The sequence below is a fragment of the Lethenteron reissneri genome, chromosome 1, assembly GCF_015708825.2.
Source record: "Lethenteron reissneri isolate LAM-NWPU_2019-01 chromosome 1, ASM1570882v1, whole genome shotgun sequence".
Classification (NCBI taxonomy): domain Eukaryota; kingdom Metazoa; phylum Chordata; class Hyperoartia; order Petromyzontiformes; family Petromyzontidae; genus Lethenteron; species Lethenteron reissneri.
The window spans coordinates 4,841,504-4,859,538 of NC_083779.1; the positions used below are offsets into that span (position 1 = coordinate 4,841,504).

Consider the following 18,035-nt stretch of genomic DNA (forward strand, 5'->3'; position numbering starts at 1 on the left):
CCTTGCAGTCATGAAAACTTCTAATCTAGAATCATGTCATCCTCACTCAAAAGTATGGATCCTTGCGGTCATGAAAACTTCTAATCTAGAATCATGTCATCCTCACTCAAAAAGTATGGATCCTTGCGGTCATGAAAACTTCTAATCTAGAATCATGTCATCCTCACTCAAAAAGTATGGATCCTTGCGGTCATGAAAACTTCTAATCTAGAATCATGTCATCCTCACTCAAAAAGTATGGATCCTTGCGGTCATGAAAACTTCTAATCTAGAATCATGTCATCCTCACTCAAAAAGTATGAATCCTTGCAGTCATGAAAACTTCTAATCTAGAATCATGTCATCCTCACTCAAAAAGTATGGATCCTTGCAGTCATGAAAACTTCTAATCTAGAATCATGTCATCCTCACTCAAAAAGTATGGATCCTTGCAGTCGTGAAAACTTCAAATCTAGAATCATGTCATCGTCACTCAAAAAGTATGGATCCTTGCGGTCATGAAAACTTATAATCTAGAATCATGTCATCCTCACTCAAAAAGTATGGATCCTTGCGGTCATGAAAACTTCTAATCTAGAATCATGTCATCCTCACTCAAAAAGTATGGATCCTTGCGGTCATGAAAACTTCTAATCTAGAATCATGTCATCCTCACTCAAAAAGTATGGATCCTTGCGGTCATGAAAACTTCTAATCTAGAATCATGTCATCCTCACTCAAAAAGTATGGATCCTTGCGGTCATGAAAACTTCTAATCTAGAATCATGTCATCCTCACTCAAAAAGTATGGATCCTTGCGGTCATGAAAACTTCTAATCTAGAATCATGTCATCCTCACTCAAAAAGTATGGATCCTTGCAGTCATGAAAACTTCTAATCTAGAATCATGTCATCCTCACTCAAAAAGTATGGATCCTTGCGGTCATGAAAACTTCTAATCTAGAATCATGTCATCCTCACTCAAAAAGTATGGATCCTTGCGGTCATGAAAACTTCTAATCTAGAATCATGTCATCCTCACTCAAAAAGTATGGATCCTTGCAGTCATGAAAACTTCTAATCTAGAATCATGTCATCCTCACTCAAAAAGTATGGATCCTTGCGGTCATGAAAACTTCTAATCTAGAATCATGTCATCCTCACTCAAAAAGTATGGATCCTTGCGGTCATGAAAACTTCTAATCTAGAATCATGTCATCCTCACTCAAAAAGTATGGATCCTTGCGGTCATGAAAACTTCTAATCTAGAATCATGTCATCCTCACTCAAAAAGTATGGATCCTTGCGGTCATGAAAACTTCTAATCTAGAATCATGTCATCCTCACTCAAAAAGTATGGATCCTTGCAGTCATGAAAACTTCTAATCTAGAATCATGTCATCCTCACTCAAAAAGTATGGATCCTTGCAGTCATGAAAACTTCTAATCTAGAATCATGTCATCCTCACTCAAAAAGTATGAATCCTTGCAGTCATGAAAACTTCTAATCTAGAATCATGTCATCCTCGTCATTAACATAATCTTCAACAGCCATGATCAATCCACTGCTGGAGGGAAGCCCCCGCCCCCAGGCCTAACGCCAATCTTTCACGGCCCTGTGACCGCAACAATCCACCGAGCGACTAAGAAAAGGTGAGGCACAGGCAACGTGGAACCACTCCAACTCACCTTGAGTTTCACCTTCTGGAAGTCGAGGACCCGGACCTGCGGGAGTTTGTAGACGGTGTAGAGGCGGTAATTTTTCTTGGTCGTCACGGGATTCCTGAGCAGACTGAATGAACAAAGCCGCCGTGATTCCCACACGCACGCGCTTACAATGCCACTGCATATCCCCTCCCTTTGATGCTGCTAATCCTGCATAATGCACGGGCATAAGTAGTACTAATCACATACCTGCATTTCCCATAAATATGCTAAATTCCTCTTGATATGCAAATTCCTTTGTCAAGGCGCTCTTCCCCCTCCAACCCAGCTTAAATATACTCTGCCAAGCCTGGTGGTGTTTCATTCAGACGCTGTCTTTCCGACAGACCTGTTCTTCACCTGAGGACGGCTGCTTGCGTTGTGGCCGAAACGTCGTGAGAATTGAATTTTATTATGTTTTATTTTTATTAGTTTATTATTTCCATTCTACGTGACTTTACCGAAAGAACCAAGAAGATGAATACCACTGTAGGACACGTGTACGTGTGTGTGCGCTGAAACTTCTTTCGCACCGTACGCAGCCGAACGTGCTAATTGGAGGTGCGCGTTGACGCGTCGCATCTACAATCGACGACGTCTCGCGACGCTGTTTCACACAGCAGGAATCGCGGGAACGTGGGGCATCCTGGGTAAATGAGGCACACTAGTTTTATTTAAACATGCTAGAATTGCCGCTGCCTGCGGCCGCCTTATTCTAGCTCCCGCGGAGGGCTTTTCGGCGCCTCGCCCCTACCCATGTCCTCTTCTCTATGCCTACAAAACACTTGTTTTTGGGGGAGGGGAGTGATATTTTTTTGGGTGGGGGGTCAACAATTGTTGATCACCTGTTGGATCAAGTTTTGACCCATCTCATCTGGGGGGTGGGGGGTCCACTTTCTATAACTGTTCAATTCAGGCCTTCTGAAAGGCTCTTCTCGTTTAGTTGACGGGCAAACGGAACGCCGGGCTTTTATGATGGAAATGCTCAATAAATGGAAAATTGCGTATTTCAGGATAATGCACGGAACCATTGACAAAACACGAATTTGATTGATCATACTGGTTCAGAGGCCTCTTATAATTCAGTTGACGGACAATCGAAACGCCGGGCTTTTACAATAGATACAAAGAGGCAGTCGGTCATAGGCCGAGGGAAAGAGGATGATATTGAGCCTGGACTTTAAAATCAGAATCTTTATTTAGACTGGAGGAATCCGATGAGCGATGAGGCTCTTTTTGACAGATGTCCAGTTGGAGCAGGTCAGCTAGTTGCATGAACAAAAAATATAAGAGAAAGAAAAGGTAAGCAAGTCGCCGAAATAAGATAAATGTAAATAAAGTACAAATTGAACAAGTAAACCCGTAAAAACAAAGTCTTTCACTATAAATCCTTTATATGCGTGGCATCGGGGCGGCTAGAGTCCTCTCGTCCTCTGGCTTGAGATGGCTGCCACCTATGGGTCAGATGATTGCCTCGCAGCATTAAACAATTGGTAATTAAATATTTTTAAAAAATTCCCTAAACAGTGTAAAATTTTGGAAAAAAAATTTCACGAAAATACATTGTCACGCACAACGAGTCTGTGTGCAAAATGTCAGCTCGATTGGATCACGGGAAGTGGGTTAAAAAACGACCGAAAGATTTGCACGGTCCTAAGCAAGCAAGCAAGCGAACTTAATATAAAGGATTTAACAAATACACAAATTCCTGCCGATTTGTCAACACCAAATGCAAGCTTGGGACAAGGCAGCAAAACAACGACGACTTCAATAGGCAGGGAGTTGGCGGGGAGAGGGGGGGAAGGGCCGAAGGCTCGCAGCTAACACGAGGCCACGGAGCGGAGTACGCACCTGAGGAAGCGTAACGACTTGAGGGAGGACAGAGGGTCCAGTTCCGTCTGAAAAGATTCGAGAGGAAACAAAAATGCATGGCGACGCGAATGTTAAGTTTGCTGACAAATTATCACATTATTGACTTGTAATTCCCTCCCCCCCCCCCCCCACCATGTACATTAAAGGGAACGTTGGGGGGCGTTTGTCTTAGAATCCTAAAAAAACTGTTTCTCCACAGAGGAACACAGAAGATTATAGAGACGAAAGGCACCAACAGCCACTCAGAATCATCAGAATCATCTTCCAGAATGCATCTCTCCACTTTATCAGCTTCCGGAAGATGGCTTTTACATCGCAATACGTGATATTCCAGGAGACACGGTTTAACTTGGCTATTCCCAATAATCTTGCATAAGACATCTTTCCCCATTTTCAAGTAGCATGTTCATTATCATCTTTTCGAATGCAGCTCTACGTGGTACTGTATTTTACTGGTAGGAATCTCCTGGTTACACCAGCCCACAAGGGATTATTGTGTCTGTCGTGCAGGGAGGGGCTGGGTGGGGAGGGGAGGGTGGGGAGTGGTGGGGCTGGGTGGGGAGGGGCTGGTCACCCCGTGGTGCCCTTATAAAACTCAACGTTTAACCTACTCACGCCGGCTTGTGCCCGCCCTCACAGTCGGGCATATTTGCGGAATACACTACGTCGCCGTTGACCCTGACCATTGACCGAGCAACCCAACGTTCCTACCAGCTCCCTCCGCAGGAATGTGTTACACCATTTTCTCAGTTGTTCACTCTATATTTCACGAATCTCTATTATATGTTTGTTTAATGACACAAACATTTGGGCTGCGTCCGATTTGTCGGAACATCTCACAACCTTGGAGAATACGGTAAGAGGTAAAAGGTACTCTCGTTTCAAACGGAGTTGCACGCCAAGTCCCGGAGTGGGGTCAGATATCGTTCGCCACAGAGGCTGAAAAGTCATGGCCGGGAATCAAACTCCGGTTGCATAAACAAGACTGCAGCGTGCCAACCAGTGCCCCCACCTCACCGACCCCCGCGGTGAAAATATGTCAAGCAACTCCCACAATCATCACTCCGTGGTGGGAGGCCTCGGGTGAAAGGTTAGGGGTCAGGGGTTTGGGTCAAAACCGTCGTGGATAAACGTGGGTTTAATGGATGGCATCTCACTAGCTCCTGTAGGTTGTTGTTTGTAAGAATGAGCTCGTTGAGGCTTGGCAGACTTTGATCCAGGCTCTCAGAAAAACGGCTGCACGCGCAGACAGAGAAGAAACGGACAAACACACGGGGAGAAACAGATCCACCGTTAAGCCCTTTAAGACTGTTCAGGCAAGTGCTATAGCCATGCAGTTAGAATAACAACAATCAGGAATTTAAAAAAAGCATAATTCAATCAAACAACAACGCTGCACAATCGGAAAACATGGAGGTGCAAACATACTCTTAGGTTACTTCGGTAAAGTCACGTAGGTAAAAAATCAAATTAAAAGTTAATAAAAATAATAATGGAAATAAAATAAAAAATCACGACGTTTCGGAGGCAACACAAGTCTCCGTCATCAGGTGGGACCGTCACAGCTAAAATTACTGCATCAATATTTTCAAATCTAGAATGGAGGTGCAGGTACATTTAAATGTTTCAAAGCCAATTAATGAGTGTTCATACATGTGCGAGGAATCCTGAACGCCAGGAGAAAACCCCACACACGTTTAGAGCAATACTCTTATACTGGTAGGAACGAAGTGAACCAGCCTACAATAGATTATATCGTCCGTTCGTCCGATGTCCGATTAGGTGTAGCAACATCGCCCCCTACTGCAAACACTTGGCAGGACCCTACAAAAACCTTTAGACTCAGTGAGGCTTTCCTGGCTAACCAAGTGTAACATTCCCTTATAATTCCCTGAGATAGTTTTTTAATTCCCTGAGATAGTTTTTAATTAAAACATTTAAATTAAAAATTAACTCATTCCCTGAGATAGTTTTTAATTAAAACATTTAAATCAAAAATTAACTCACAGCGGCCTAAAGCCTACAGCTAGGCCTAAAGCCTAGAACTAGGCCTCAAACTCTCCCTTCGTATCGTACCCCCGTGTGTGTAAAGGAGTTATGTTTAACAATGTTACATTCCCTCATGTTTTTAAATAGAAACATTTAAATTTAAAGCTTTTACATAAATCATTAAAACATTTAAATTAAAAATTAACTCACAGCGGCCTAAAGCCTACAGCTAGGCCTAAAGCCTAGAACTAGGCCTCAAACTCTCCCTTCGTATCGTATTTGTTCGTTCCTACCAGCCCACCCCACAGCAGGGACCTGTTATCACACAGACGGAACAGACGAAGAGAATAATAATCCACACTCTGCTGTACCGCCCTCTCCTGGCGAGCCAGGGTATTTCACCTCGACACACACGGGAAGGGAAGTTTCTACAGGTAGGAACAATGCTCCACACTGCCCACCAGGGATTTTTTGTCTGTCTGTCTGTCGTGCATAAATAAATATATAATACACACAGCTCTTTGATTGGTGGAGACCTACTGCCGGGTAAGGAGAGGGGAGGGGCCTAAGGGAGGAGGGTGAGGGGAGGGGCCTAAGGATATGGGGGGGGGGTCAGGGGAGGGGCCTGAGGGAGGGGGGTCAGGGGAGGGGCCTAAGGGAGGGGGGGTCAGGGGAGGGGCCTAAGCGAGGGTGCGGGGCCGATAGTTAAGGGGGCTGGCTACCTGGCTGGCTGCCTGGCTACCTCAAGTCAAGTTATCTTTTATACAGGTAGGAACAACAGGTTCCACACTGCCCACCAGGGATTATTTGTCTGTCTGTCGTGCACGAATGCGCTGTCCAACCAAGTTCCTACCTGCCCACTCCGAAGGAACGTGTTCAATATTCGTGTGACCCACCCAACCATCATCTCGTCATTGCCAGGTTACAGGTACTCATCGTGGTGTCGTAGTCAGCATCACACGCAGCCTTCCCTGTTTCCCGAATGCTGACGCTGTGTGCATCTGGTACTTGTTTAAGAACTATTCGGTTTCGGGAAGGGCCAGGAACTAATTGTTCGCACGCTACTTGCCACTGACGTTGGTCATGGCATGGAATCAAACGTCTTTATTTTCATATCAGTATGTGTATCTGTGAATCTGTGCGTGCGTAGTTATCTGTAGTTGTGTGTATCTGTGTGTATGTATCTGTAGCTGTGTGTGTATTTATTTGTATCGGTGTGTATTTATTTGTAGCGCTGTGTATCTGTGTGTGTATGTATCTGTATCTGTGTGTGTATGTATCTGTAGTTGTGTGTGTATGTATCTGTAGTTGTGTGTATCGGTGTGTGTATGTATCTGTGTGTGTATGTATCTGTTTGTATCTGTAGCGGTATGTATCTCTGTGTATGTATCTGTATCTGTGTGTGTATTTATCTGTAGCGGTGTGTATCTCTGTGTGTATGTATCTGTATCTGTGTGTGTATGTATCTGTATCTATCTGTGTGTATGTATCTGTATCTGTGTGTATGTGTCTGTATCTGTGTGTGTATGTATCTGTAGCTGTGTGTGTATTTATCTGTAGCTGTGTGTGTATGTGTCTGTAGCTGTATGTGTATTTGTCTGTAGCTTTGTGTATGTACCTGTAGCTGTGTGTGTATTTATATCTGTGTGTGTATTTACCTGTAGCTGTGTGTATCAGTGTAAGTGTGTGTGGGGTCCCTACCACACACGGTTGTTGTTAATGATAAGTGACTTGAGCCTCCTGAGCAGAGGGAATCCGTCGATCTTGCGGATCTCATTGTCCGAGAGGTCGATGGTGTCGAACTGATCCAGAGTCGCTCCAAGGTTTTCGATCACCGGGATCTTATAGCCTAGGGGGTCAAGGGTTAAGCACCTTTAGCATCAATATTACACAACCCTCCTCACCACAACACCACCGCCACCATCATCACTGCAATGATTATTAGGCATCATTGCTATCAACAGAGTAACCGAATTCATTTTGATCACCCTTCTCACCACAACCACTTTTATCACCATCACAATTACGTTCATCAGCATCACAATCGCCACAATTCTCACCACCAACTTTTCACTATTACCGCCATCAGTACTGCATAATAAGCACCTTACAAATAATCGCCTTCGTAAATAACATCGTGTTATTATTACCGCCAACACAAGCAATGTCACACCACGTTAACGTCACCAATAACCATCTCATTACCGGCATTGCCTCAAATTAATCACTCCCTTTTCAGTAACGCCAAAGTGCGGCCAACCTACACACCTGGGGCGAACGTGACCGTGCCACACTGTGGATGCGGCAAGCGACAATGTGGCACACTGCCTATCAGTGCTCCCCCCCGGGACTGGACACAAGACGGTGGTATTTGGCCTACTTTTCCACGCTGGTCAAGTCTTGGAAGCGGTGGGAATACCCACACTCTGCCCGAACGTATGGCACCTTCCAATCGACAAACTGTCCAGCACCAATTTCCACTCCCTGGGTCGACAAAGAGTCGGGAGGGGGCGATTTAAGGAACGCGTGATGATGATGATGATGAGAGAGAGAGACACGCAAACTCCAAATATACAGCAGCAGTCGTCAGGGTTGGGATCGAACTCACGACCTCCTGCACACCAGGCGAGGTAGTTAACATCTCCTAGCCACCGTGATGATGATGAGAGAGAGAGACACGCAAACTCCAAATATACAGCAGCAGGCGTCAGGGTCGGGATCGAACCCACGACTTCCTGTACACCAGGCGAGGTAGTTAACATCTCCTAGCCGCCGTGATGATGATGAGAGACACGCAAACTCCAAATATACATCAGGCGTCAAGGGTTGGGATCGAACCCAGGGACTTCCCGTGTACTAGGCGAGGTAGTTAACATCACATAGCCACCGTGATGATGAGAGACACGCAAACTCCAAATATACAGCAGCAGGCGTCAGGGTCGGGATCGAACCCACGACTTCCTGTAGACCAGGCGAGGTAGTTAACATCTCCTAGCCGCCGTGATGATGAGAGACACGCAAACTCCAAATATACAGCAGTGGTCAGGGTGGGGATCGAACCCAGACCTCCTGCACACCAGGCGAGGTAGTTAACATCTCCTAGCCACCGTGATGATGATGAGAGAGACACGCAAACTCCAAATATACAGCAGCAGGCGTCAGGGTGGGGATCGAACCCACGACATCCTGCACACCAGGCGAGGTAGTCAACATCTCATAGCCACCGTGGCGTTCTGGACTATCCCGTTTGATACTCGCTCAACATCAGTGGCCATCGATGAACTCGGGCAAGTTCGATTCCCGAATAAGGCGAACATCGGTGGCGAGAGAGATAATCTGTTGAGTCCTGGCCACCGCCTCCACCGAAACCGTGGCGACCAGCGCGGTGAAGTATGTGAACCTCCCCCACCACCACCACCACTATCGACACGGCCGGCGTTTCATCCAGCAGTGGATTACCAACACCACACAGCCGTCTACGATTGCCAAGTGAAACTTCCACGTGGCCGAGAACCCGCGAACGCACGAAAACGCTCACGCCACTGCGAGCGGCTACTTTAAACAAAAAATCAACCCCCGAAACAATTGCACACTTTAAAAACAACAGCACCCCTCCTCCACAACGTTATTCTATCGAAAAAAAACACTTCAAAGCCGCACTTTTCTTTAACAAACACAAAATTAATGTTAAAAACTGCGGGCCTTGGCTTTCGCGAGAAGCCTGCCGTCGCCTAGCCGCCCTCCCCGCCGCCGTCACCTCTGAGGTCCAGTTCCCGGTCGCGCACGGGGTTCGTGAACTGCGCCGCCTGCTCGATCAGCTCCGCCGTGAGCTTCACCATCGCGAGGTGGTTTCTTTAGAGCGCTCTGACTGACGCCGACCACGACGATTCGGGTGGTTTTCGTGTCGGAAAAGTGCGAGAGGCCTTTCAATTCGATGGCGCGCAGCGTGGGCCCAAGTCTCGCGAGACTCCCGTTGCGGTCTTCCGGTCGTTTTTTTTATTTATACCGGTAGACCGCTTACTCGTCTTCCGGAAGAGGAAGTTGTCTTCCGGAAGATTAGGAAGACGTCTTCCGGGAAAGATGAGGAAGACGTCTTTCGAACTTCTGGAAGACGTCTTCTATGGGAACCGGTTCCGTATCTCTTAACATGGCCCCATAGAATTCCTATGGGAACCGGTCCCCTATCTTTTAACATTGCCCCATAGACTTTCTATGGGAACCGGTTCCCATAGACTTTCTATGGGAACCGGTCCCCTATCTCTTAACATTGCCCCATATACTTTCTATGGGAACCGGTCCCCTATCTCTTAACATTGCCTCATAGACTTTCTATAGGAACCGGTTCCCATAGACTTTCTATGGGAACCGTTTCCCTATCTCTTAACATTGCCCCATTAACTTTCTATGGGAACCGTTTCCCTATCTCTTAACATTGCCCCATAGACTTTCTATGGGAACCGGTTCCCTATCTCTTAACATTGCCCCATAGACTTCCTATGGGAACCGGTTCCCTATCTCTTAACATTGCCCCATAGACTTCCTATGGGAACCGGTTCCCTATCTCTTAACATTGCCCCATAGACTTTCTATGGGAACCGGTTCCCTATCTCTTAACATGGCCCCATAGACTTTCTATGGGAACCGGTTTCCTATCTCTTAATATGCCCCATAGACTTTCTATGGGAACCGGTTCCCTATCTCTTAACATGGCCCCATAGACTTTCTATGGGAACCGGATCCCTATCTGTTAACATGGGCCCATAGACTTTCTATGGGAACCGGTTCCCTATCTCTTAACATGGCCCCATAGACTTTCTATGAGAACCGGTTCCCTATCTCTTAACATTGCCCCATAGACTTTCTATGAGAACCGGTTCCCTATCTCTTAACATGGCCCCATAGACTTTCTATGGGAACCGGTTCCCTATCTCTTAACATAGCCCCATAGACTTTCTATGGGAACCGGATCCCTATCTGTTAACATGGGCCCATAGACTTTCTATGGGAACCGGTTCCCCATCTCTTAACATTGCCCCATAGACTTTCTACGTCTGACCCCCCTCCCCCCTTGGTGCGTGACGTCATTTATGGACGGCCCTATCACGTCAATATCTATGTTTTATGACGTCATTGATCGCATCGCGTGACGTTGCATTCGCGTGTTACCATTTGCTAAATGACGTCATCAACTGAACTACCTTTATGACGTCATTATCCATGTTTTACTACGTCATTGAACGCATCGCGTGACGTCGCATTCGCGTGTTACCATTTGCTAAATGACGTCATCAACTGAACTACCCTTATGACGTCATCATCCATGTTTCATTACGTCATTGATCGCATCGCGTGACGCTCCGGAGGTCAAAAGTGCTTCCATTCTCCTGTCGTAGTAAGTGAGTCTCCGTCTCCTCGTGTCGTCCCTGTGTCTCCCTAGGATGTTTACGGGAGTCCCATGGCCTCAGGGGGACGCATTGGAGCCAAAATTTGCGGCTTTGGGAGAAAAGACCCCCCCCCTCATTCCCGCCAAACGAGAAAAAAAACGAGCGGCCTAGTGTGAAGCCTGCCTCGCCTGTCAGCGCTGCCGGGATTTAGTGGCCTCGCCCGGCACGGCCCGAGGCCAATACCGAGGGTCGGGGTCTTGGGACTTTTTTGCTGCATGTTGTTGTGGGTTTAAAACAAGTGTCCGTAATGTATCCCCTTGATCTGTGCTGGACGTTCCACGTTTACTGTGGCCCGAGGTGGGAGGAAAGTCATTCCATTGCAATCAGATGTTGTTCGTGGTGGTTGATACTCGATTTAGCGGCCCAGAACACATGCCGATGGTGATGGATGCTTTGATGGTTGTTGATAGCGGTGTTGATCACTGGCGTTGATAACTAATGATGGTTATGGCTGGTGTTCATGATTACAGACCGGTTCAAGAACCAGCTTGCAGTACTGCCAGGTTCGATGGTTTAAAAAAATGTTTTAATTGCAATTAACTGTATATGCCTAAAATAAGTTAAAATGTATGGACGCTTATTTTTAGGTTTTTTCGGTAAAGTCACGTAGGTAAAACATTAAAATTAATAAAAAATAAAATAAAAATCACGACTAGATACAGCTGTCGTGGCTGTGACGGTTCCACCTGAAGACGGAAGCTTGTGTTGCCTCCGAAACGTCGTGATTTTTATTTTATTTTTATTAATTTTAATGTTTTACCTACGTGACTTTACCGAAAAAACCTAAGAATATGAATCCTTGCAGTCACGAAAGCTTCAAATCTAGAATGTATGGACGCTGCCTCGGTTGGACAGTTCGCACACTGAACTTGCAAGCCAGAGATCGCCTCTTCAATTCAACATTTTGGCGCGACATTTGAAACGGTGGGTGCAAGTTCCTTAAAACGACCCACCACGTCTGTCCACCCAAAACGTCGTGGCGAGTGTGGAAGAGTAGGCCAAATACCCCCTCCAGAGAAGAACATTCTGCTAGGATGGCATAAGTAGTTGTAGAGATGCACCTCGGGCTAATTGAGTGACCCAAAACTGTACGCACACAAAAAAACAAGACGAGAGCACATACAAAACAAGTATAACCTGTAAAAACAAAGTTTTTCACTATAAATCCTTTATATGCGTGGCGGCTAGAGGCCTCTCGTCCTCTGGCTTGAGATGGCTGCCACCTATGGGTCAGATGATTGCATTGCACCATTAAGCAATTGGTAATTAAATATAATATTTTTGTCCTAAAAAGTGTAACATTTTGGAGAAAAAAAATTTCACGAACATTAATTGTCACGCACAACGAACCTGTGTGCAAAATGTCAGCTCGATTGGATCACGGGAAGTGGGTTAAAAAACGACCGAAAGATTTGCACGGTCGTAAGCAAGCAAGCGAACTTAATATAAAGGATTTAAAAAATCAATCTTGAATTGCGAAAAAAAACATTTATTCACTTGGCAACTCAATCGATTCCATGCCCGTTGGGCACCCACCAGACCAGTTCCGCTGGGAAGGTGAGTGGGCTGGGTGTGCCCATCATCAGGAGACTCACCGCTGATGCAGGAACCAACTGGCAGTGCATTCCATTTCTGAGTGTCTCTCTGTGTCAGTGTGCTCCTCTGTTAAGTGTGCGTTTCCGTGCGAGTCTGTTGGTCTCGTATGTGTCAGTGGTTTCTTCTCGTAAGTCTTTGTGTCTATAGGGCTCTGCAAATCTATGGGTCTCTGTGGCTGTTGGTCGCTATGTGTCTGTGGTCCCCAGTGCAAGTCTATGGGTGTGTGTGTCTTTAGGTTTCGGTGTAGGTCTGTTAGTTCCTCGTTGTCATGCAACATATTTCACCATTGCCCATCCTGCCCCAGAAATTCGATATTACTATTCAGTGTCGCAGTTATATTCAATGTTTTGTTTGGCTTGTTTTGTTCATGTAATTATTCCTGTCTGTAATGTCCCCATTTTCCCCATTAGTCTAAATGTGCATTGGCACGTAATTAATATAAATTGTAATGATCAATCTTTAGATTCGCGTATCATAATTGATTAATTTGTGTGTTGTTACATGCTGAGATTGTCAACAAATTGGCTTGCTCAGATGACTCAAGTGCAGTGAGTTAAGTGATTCTCAACCCAGTCACCATTGACTGTACCAAAATGAATCTCATTAAATGTGGTGCCACATTTAATTCAGTTTAACACGTAGGCTTTCGCGACCAATATTATTCATAATCAACGTTTTGGGGTTTAGATCGCGTTATTTATAAATGTGTCGTAACCCTCCACCACCCGACACGGCCAATCAGTAAAAAAGTGTCACGTTGACAAAAGACAAATAATTCACTGCTTTAGCCCACCGGTGTGTTGAAGCGTGAAACCACAACATTTACAATTTAAGTACGACGTTTTGCTGGTAATTGCATCCAGCATCATCGGGCAATTCGCCAGAATGGTGAGGCTCTGCTCTGTCTCCCGTTTTTATATAGAGCAGCAGCAGGGTGACGTCATCATTACATTTAATTTGTTTTAATTTCGGCGCCGAGGTTTAAACATTTTTTGTTTTAATGGCACGAACATTTCTCTCATGGCAAAGCAAGCAAGAAAACTCTCTCCTGTGCAGACCAGAGGTCACTTGATGGGCTCTCAGGAGGAAGCTCTCTGGGACCCGGTCCCACGTTCCCGTTGAGTTGCACGTTTCTGCGCGAGTTTGGAATGGATAAATCATCTCGTTCTAGATTTGAAGCTTTCGTGACTGCAAGGATTCATATTCTTAGGTTTTTTTCGGTAAAGTCACGTAGGTAAAAAATGTAAATTAATAAAAGTAAAATAAAAATCACGACGTTTCGGAGGCGGCACAAGCTTCCGTCTTCAGGTGGAACCTACGTGACTTTACCGAAATCATCTCGTGACGCGATGCTGAGAGGACAACATGGGTGACGGGGGAGGGGGGGAGGGCGGATAATTGCAAAAACTTACGTGATGCTCTCTCACCCCTTCCACTTCAGGCGGTGAATGTCAAACTCGCCAAGCGCAAACGTGGCCGAGCAGCGGAGCTCAGAGACGACGCCAGGAATGGAGGCGGTGAAAGAGGCGATTCAAGGTGAGGAGGAGGAGCAGGTGGAGAGGAGCAAGGAGGCGGAGAAGGAAAATAAAGAAGATGAGGACGAGGAGGGAGACGCGGGTTGCGACGACGATTACAATCGCCTGTTCGCCCATCGCTTCACCGCGGAGGACAAGGACTTCCAAGAATTTCTCAGCCGCCCGGTGGAGTTGCCGCCCGTCGTGTGGAACTGGAGGTCGCGAGGCGGTCGCAACGATCGCCGGTTTGACCGGTCAGAGCCTCGCACGTCATCGTTATCGTCTCCTCGTTTAGCCATCGGACGCAGCGTCACCGCCGCCGCCGCCACGTCGTTACCGTCATCATTCCATCGTATGTCCACAATCGCCAACATCGCCGTTCTCACCATCGTCATCAACATCTCATTATTGTCTCATCATTGGCTCATCACCACCACCACCACCTTATCGTCATTTCTTGGTTGTAATCCCATGATCATTCTGTCGTCAACATAAAAAATGTAAAATGTCGATGATGGAATGATCAGCACTTTTAAATCTAGATTGAAAATGCATTTCTTTTTAACTGCTTTTTGTGTTTGTTTTTTTGTCCTGACGCTGCACCTCCCATTAGCACGATTGGCCACGTACGTCACCGCCACCGCCGCCATGTCGTTACCGTCTTCATTTCATCGTATATCCACAATCGCCAACATCGCCGTTCTATCATCTTTGTCTCACCATCGTCATCACTATCTCATCATTGTCTCATCATTCGCTCATCACCACCACCACCTTATCGTCATTTCTTGGGTGTAATCCCATGATCATTCCGTCGTCAACATAAAAAATGCAAAATGTCGATGATGGAATGATCGACACTTTTAAATCTAGATTGAAAATGCATTTCTTCTTAGCTGCTTTTTGTGTTTGTTTTTTTTGTCCTTACCCTGCACCTCCCATTAGTACGATTAACCACGTACGGTGTGAAAGAAGTTGAACGTACATGCACGCACACACACAACATCAACTCCTCGTTATCTCGCCCCCTCCTACCTACCCCCAGGCGTGACCGCGATGGCCGACGCGGCGAGGGCTCCGACGGGGGCTGGGGGCGCCACGGAGAGGGGGGACGCGGCTCCTATCACCGTGACGACCGTTTCAACCCGTACAGACGCAGCAACCCCCACCCGTACAGATGAGGGGGTGCCATGGCAACGGCCTGGTTGCCCCCCCGCCCCGCCCATCCCAGATCCTCGGCACCACCCCCGCGTTTTCCTAGCCTCCTCTCACCAGCATCCAACACTCATTCCCACGGTCCCACCCACCCCGGCTCCTTCACTTCTCCCACTGAACTCCTGGGCTTAGCCGACCTCATCCCTCGGCGTTGGGGAGGGTCGGGAGCGCGGTGCCGCTGACAAGCGGTAGCGCGTACGCCGCTCGTCGTACGTACGTTGTGTGCTGGAACTTCTTTCGCACCGTACGAGAGCAACCATGCTAATCCGGTGGCGTGCGGAGGAAATCCCAACGGCGGTTTCGAATCCCACCGGCCGCCCCGGTTATTACCGCGGCGTGTGCCGACTGTTTAAAACGCCGGCGCCGCCCGCCTCACGGCGGACGTCGAAAAATCCCGCGACGGCTTTCGTGGCGGCGGCGGCGGCGTTGGCGTTGCGGTCCGACCTTTTGGCAAAAAAATTGACCGCGGATCACTCGCGTGGGATTATTCGTGGCGAGCGTCGGTAGACGACCGAGCTCGCGCGCTCGTTGGTCGCGTTGGTTCTGGCTGCTTTCCCCGCCTGTCCGTCCGCGGTTTCCCGCGGGCCTCCGAGTGCTGCGCGCGTTCTGAATTGCGCATCAGAGGATTTGCAGCCTCGTGTCAACGACGCGGCGCAAACTTGACGCGTCGCGCGACCGTTGCTCGATGAACCCACCGGCGCCTCCCTTCGTGTCACCGATCTCGTCAACAATCGCCGGGGGAATTCCTCGCCTGGATGAGGGCGAGTTGAGGTTGTGGCCGGGTCTCACGATGATGACGTCGTGGGACGTGCAATGGGGGGGGGGCCGTGTCGACACCGCTCGGATCTTGGGTGTCCTGCCCAAGGCCACTTTTTCCGTAGCGGCTCGAATTGCGTCTTTAACCTGCACACGGGTTTCTAATCCACGAGTCGTTCCTCCTCCGCCCCCTCTCAGAACGTTAAATTTCAAACGCACAGCTCTCTCTCTTTCAACGCCGGTCTTTTTCCCACCCTCGTCAGCTTTTGTTCCATTTTTTTTGGTTTTGGTTTGTTCGGTGACGATGTGTTTCTGGACCCCCAGGTGTCACAGCAGGTAGTGCGCACTGACCTTGTTCGTTTGTCTCCGATGATTGTTTTCTTTACTCTGCTTTGGTACTTTCGGTAAAGTCACGTGGGTAGAAGTAAATAAATACAACCTTTCTCGCAACGAAAACGGCGTCATTCGTTACGTGCACGGGCGGCTAAAGGCCCGAACTGCTAACGCGACTTTTCGATTTAAAGCTTCTTTCGTGACTGTAGGGATTCATCTTCTTGGTTCTTTCGGTAAAGTCACGTAGAAGGGAAATAATAAAATAATAAAAATAAAACATAATAAAATAATATATTTTATTATGTTTTATTTTTTTTATTTTATTATATCCCTTCTACGTCACTTTACCGAAAGAACCAAGAAGATGCTAACGCGACCTCAAGTTTCGGCCAACTCGCAAACGCGTGTAGAGAGCGCCCCGGCCTTTGATCGTCATGCACAAGAACATCGGCAGTTCCTGAAGGAACAGTATTGTGGTGGTCCCCCTTGTCGTCATGCTACAGTCGATATAAATGTGACCGCCAGACGGCAGCGGCGATGCAGAGATAGACAACCATGGACCAGTTCCATCCTCACTGGGACTTATGACCACAGTGTAGTCGCATATCAGTACGGTTGGCTACGTACGGCGCGAAAGAAGTTCAACGTACGCATCGCGTCAGTCGGGTCAATTTGCTGAAATGTATTTTGATGGTAACCTCGGTGGAATGAGAGGACCACAATGCAGTTCATCAGGAAATGCTGATGGATGTTTGCATATTGCACGACGTTTGTATGGGCGCTGTTTACCAGAGGTGGGACAAAGTCATTGTTATGCAAGTCCAAGTCGAGTCTGAAGTCATCAAATTCATGACTCGAGTCTGACTCGAGTCCAAGTCACATGACTCGAGTCCACACCTCTGCTGTTTACTCAATCTTGCATCTTGCCGTTTGTACTTTGGCCAAGAAATCGCCGCATCTTGCAGTCTGCCAGTTAGTTTGTAATGCAGCAAGAATTGGTGAAAGCTGCCCTCTGCTAGGATGGACGGCCTTGCGATGTCTTCGTAAATGTTGATAGTACGCTGTTGTGCGTTTTTTTTAATCTACAAATGTTTATATTTTATACCGTGGTTCTTTTTCATTTACAAAAAAGCATCTTGACCGTTTTTGGTTCGTAAATTAGAAGCATTGAATAAAATAAAACTTTAAATTGAAAGTGCTCGGCAAGCGTTGAGTTTTTTTTTTTATCGGAGCTGTATATTGCGTCCGTCCCGTGTACCTCCCCGTCCGTGTGTCTCAGGCTGTGCATGTGGCCTCTAATCCAGCAGTCGAGGCAGCGAGAGTTGGTACATCCATCTTCTCGGTTCTTTCGGTAAAGTCACGTAGAAGGGAAGTAATAAAATAATAAAAATAAAACATAATAAAATAATTCTCACGACGTTTCGGCCACAACGCAAGCAGCCGTCCTCAAGTGAAGACCAGGTTTGTCGGGGAGACAGCGTCTGAATGAAACACCACCACGCTTGGCAGCGTATATTTAAGCTGGGTTGGAAGGGGGGGGGGGGGAAGGGGGCCTTGACAAAATAATTTACATATCAAGAGGAATTTTGCATATTTATGGGAAATGCAGGTATGTGATTAGTACTACTTGTGA

The 18,035-nt window shown here is 47.0% G+C and overlaps 2 protein-coding genes across 4 annotated transcripts in view; one reads left to right on the forward strand and one right to left on the reverse strand.

The window, feature by feature from the left end:
• The window catches only part of SNRPA1 (small nuclear ribonucleoprotein polypeptide A'), an 840,838-nt gene extending 831,302 nt beyond the window's left edge, over nucleotides 1-9,536 (reverse strand). Inside the window, exons 1-5 of the mRNA XM_061568577.1 lie at nucleotides 9,302-9,536; nucleotides 7,246-7,393; nucleotides 4,713-4,791; nucleotides 3,535-3,581; nucleotides 1,669-1,771 (exon numbers count right to left, since the gene is read on the reverse strand). Of these exons, the coding sequence (XP_061424561.1) occupies nucleotides 1,669-1,771; nucleotides 3,535-3,581; nucleotides 4,713-4,791; nucleotides 7,246-7,393; nucleotides 9,302-9,383 (459 nt within the window). The 5' untranslated portion in view covers nucleotides 9,384-9,536. The remainder of the gene's footprint in view (nucleotides 1-1,668; nucleotides 1,772-3,534; nucleotides 3,582-4,712; nucleotides 4,792-7,245; nucleotides 7,394-9,301) is intronic.
• A 1,323-nt stretch (nucleotides 9,537-10,859) lies between these two features.
• LOC133358726 (RNA guanine-N7 methyltransferase-activating subunit-like protein) lies at nucleotides 10,860-17,561 on the forward strand. Of its 3 annotated transcripts, none has more exons than XM_061577269.1 (3): nucleotides 10,860-10,936; nucleotides 14,026-14,352; nucleotides 15,144-17,561. In XM_061577269.1, the coding sequence occupies exons 2-3, from the start codon at nucleotides 14,033-14,035 to the stop codon at nucleotides 15,277-15,279; spliced, it is 456 nt and encodes a 151-aa protein (XP_061433253.1). In that variant the 5' UTR covers nucleotides 10,860-10,936; nucleotides 14,026-14,032; the 3' UTR covers nucleotides 15,280-17,561. The 3 variants fall into 3 exon arrangements, with proteins under 3 accessions (XP_061433253.1, XP_061433312.1, XP_061433183.1); XM_061577328.1 differs by having other exon boundaries at nucleotides 10,869-10,940; XM_061577199.1 differs by lacking the exon at nucleotides 10,860-10,936 and adding an exon at nucleotides 11,671-11,912.
• Nucleotides 17,562-18,035: the final 474 nt, after the last annotated feature.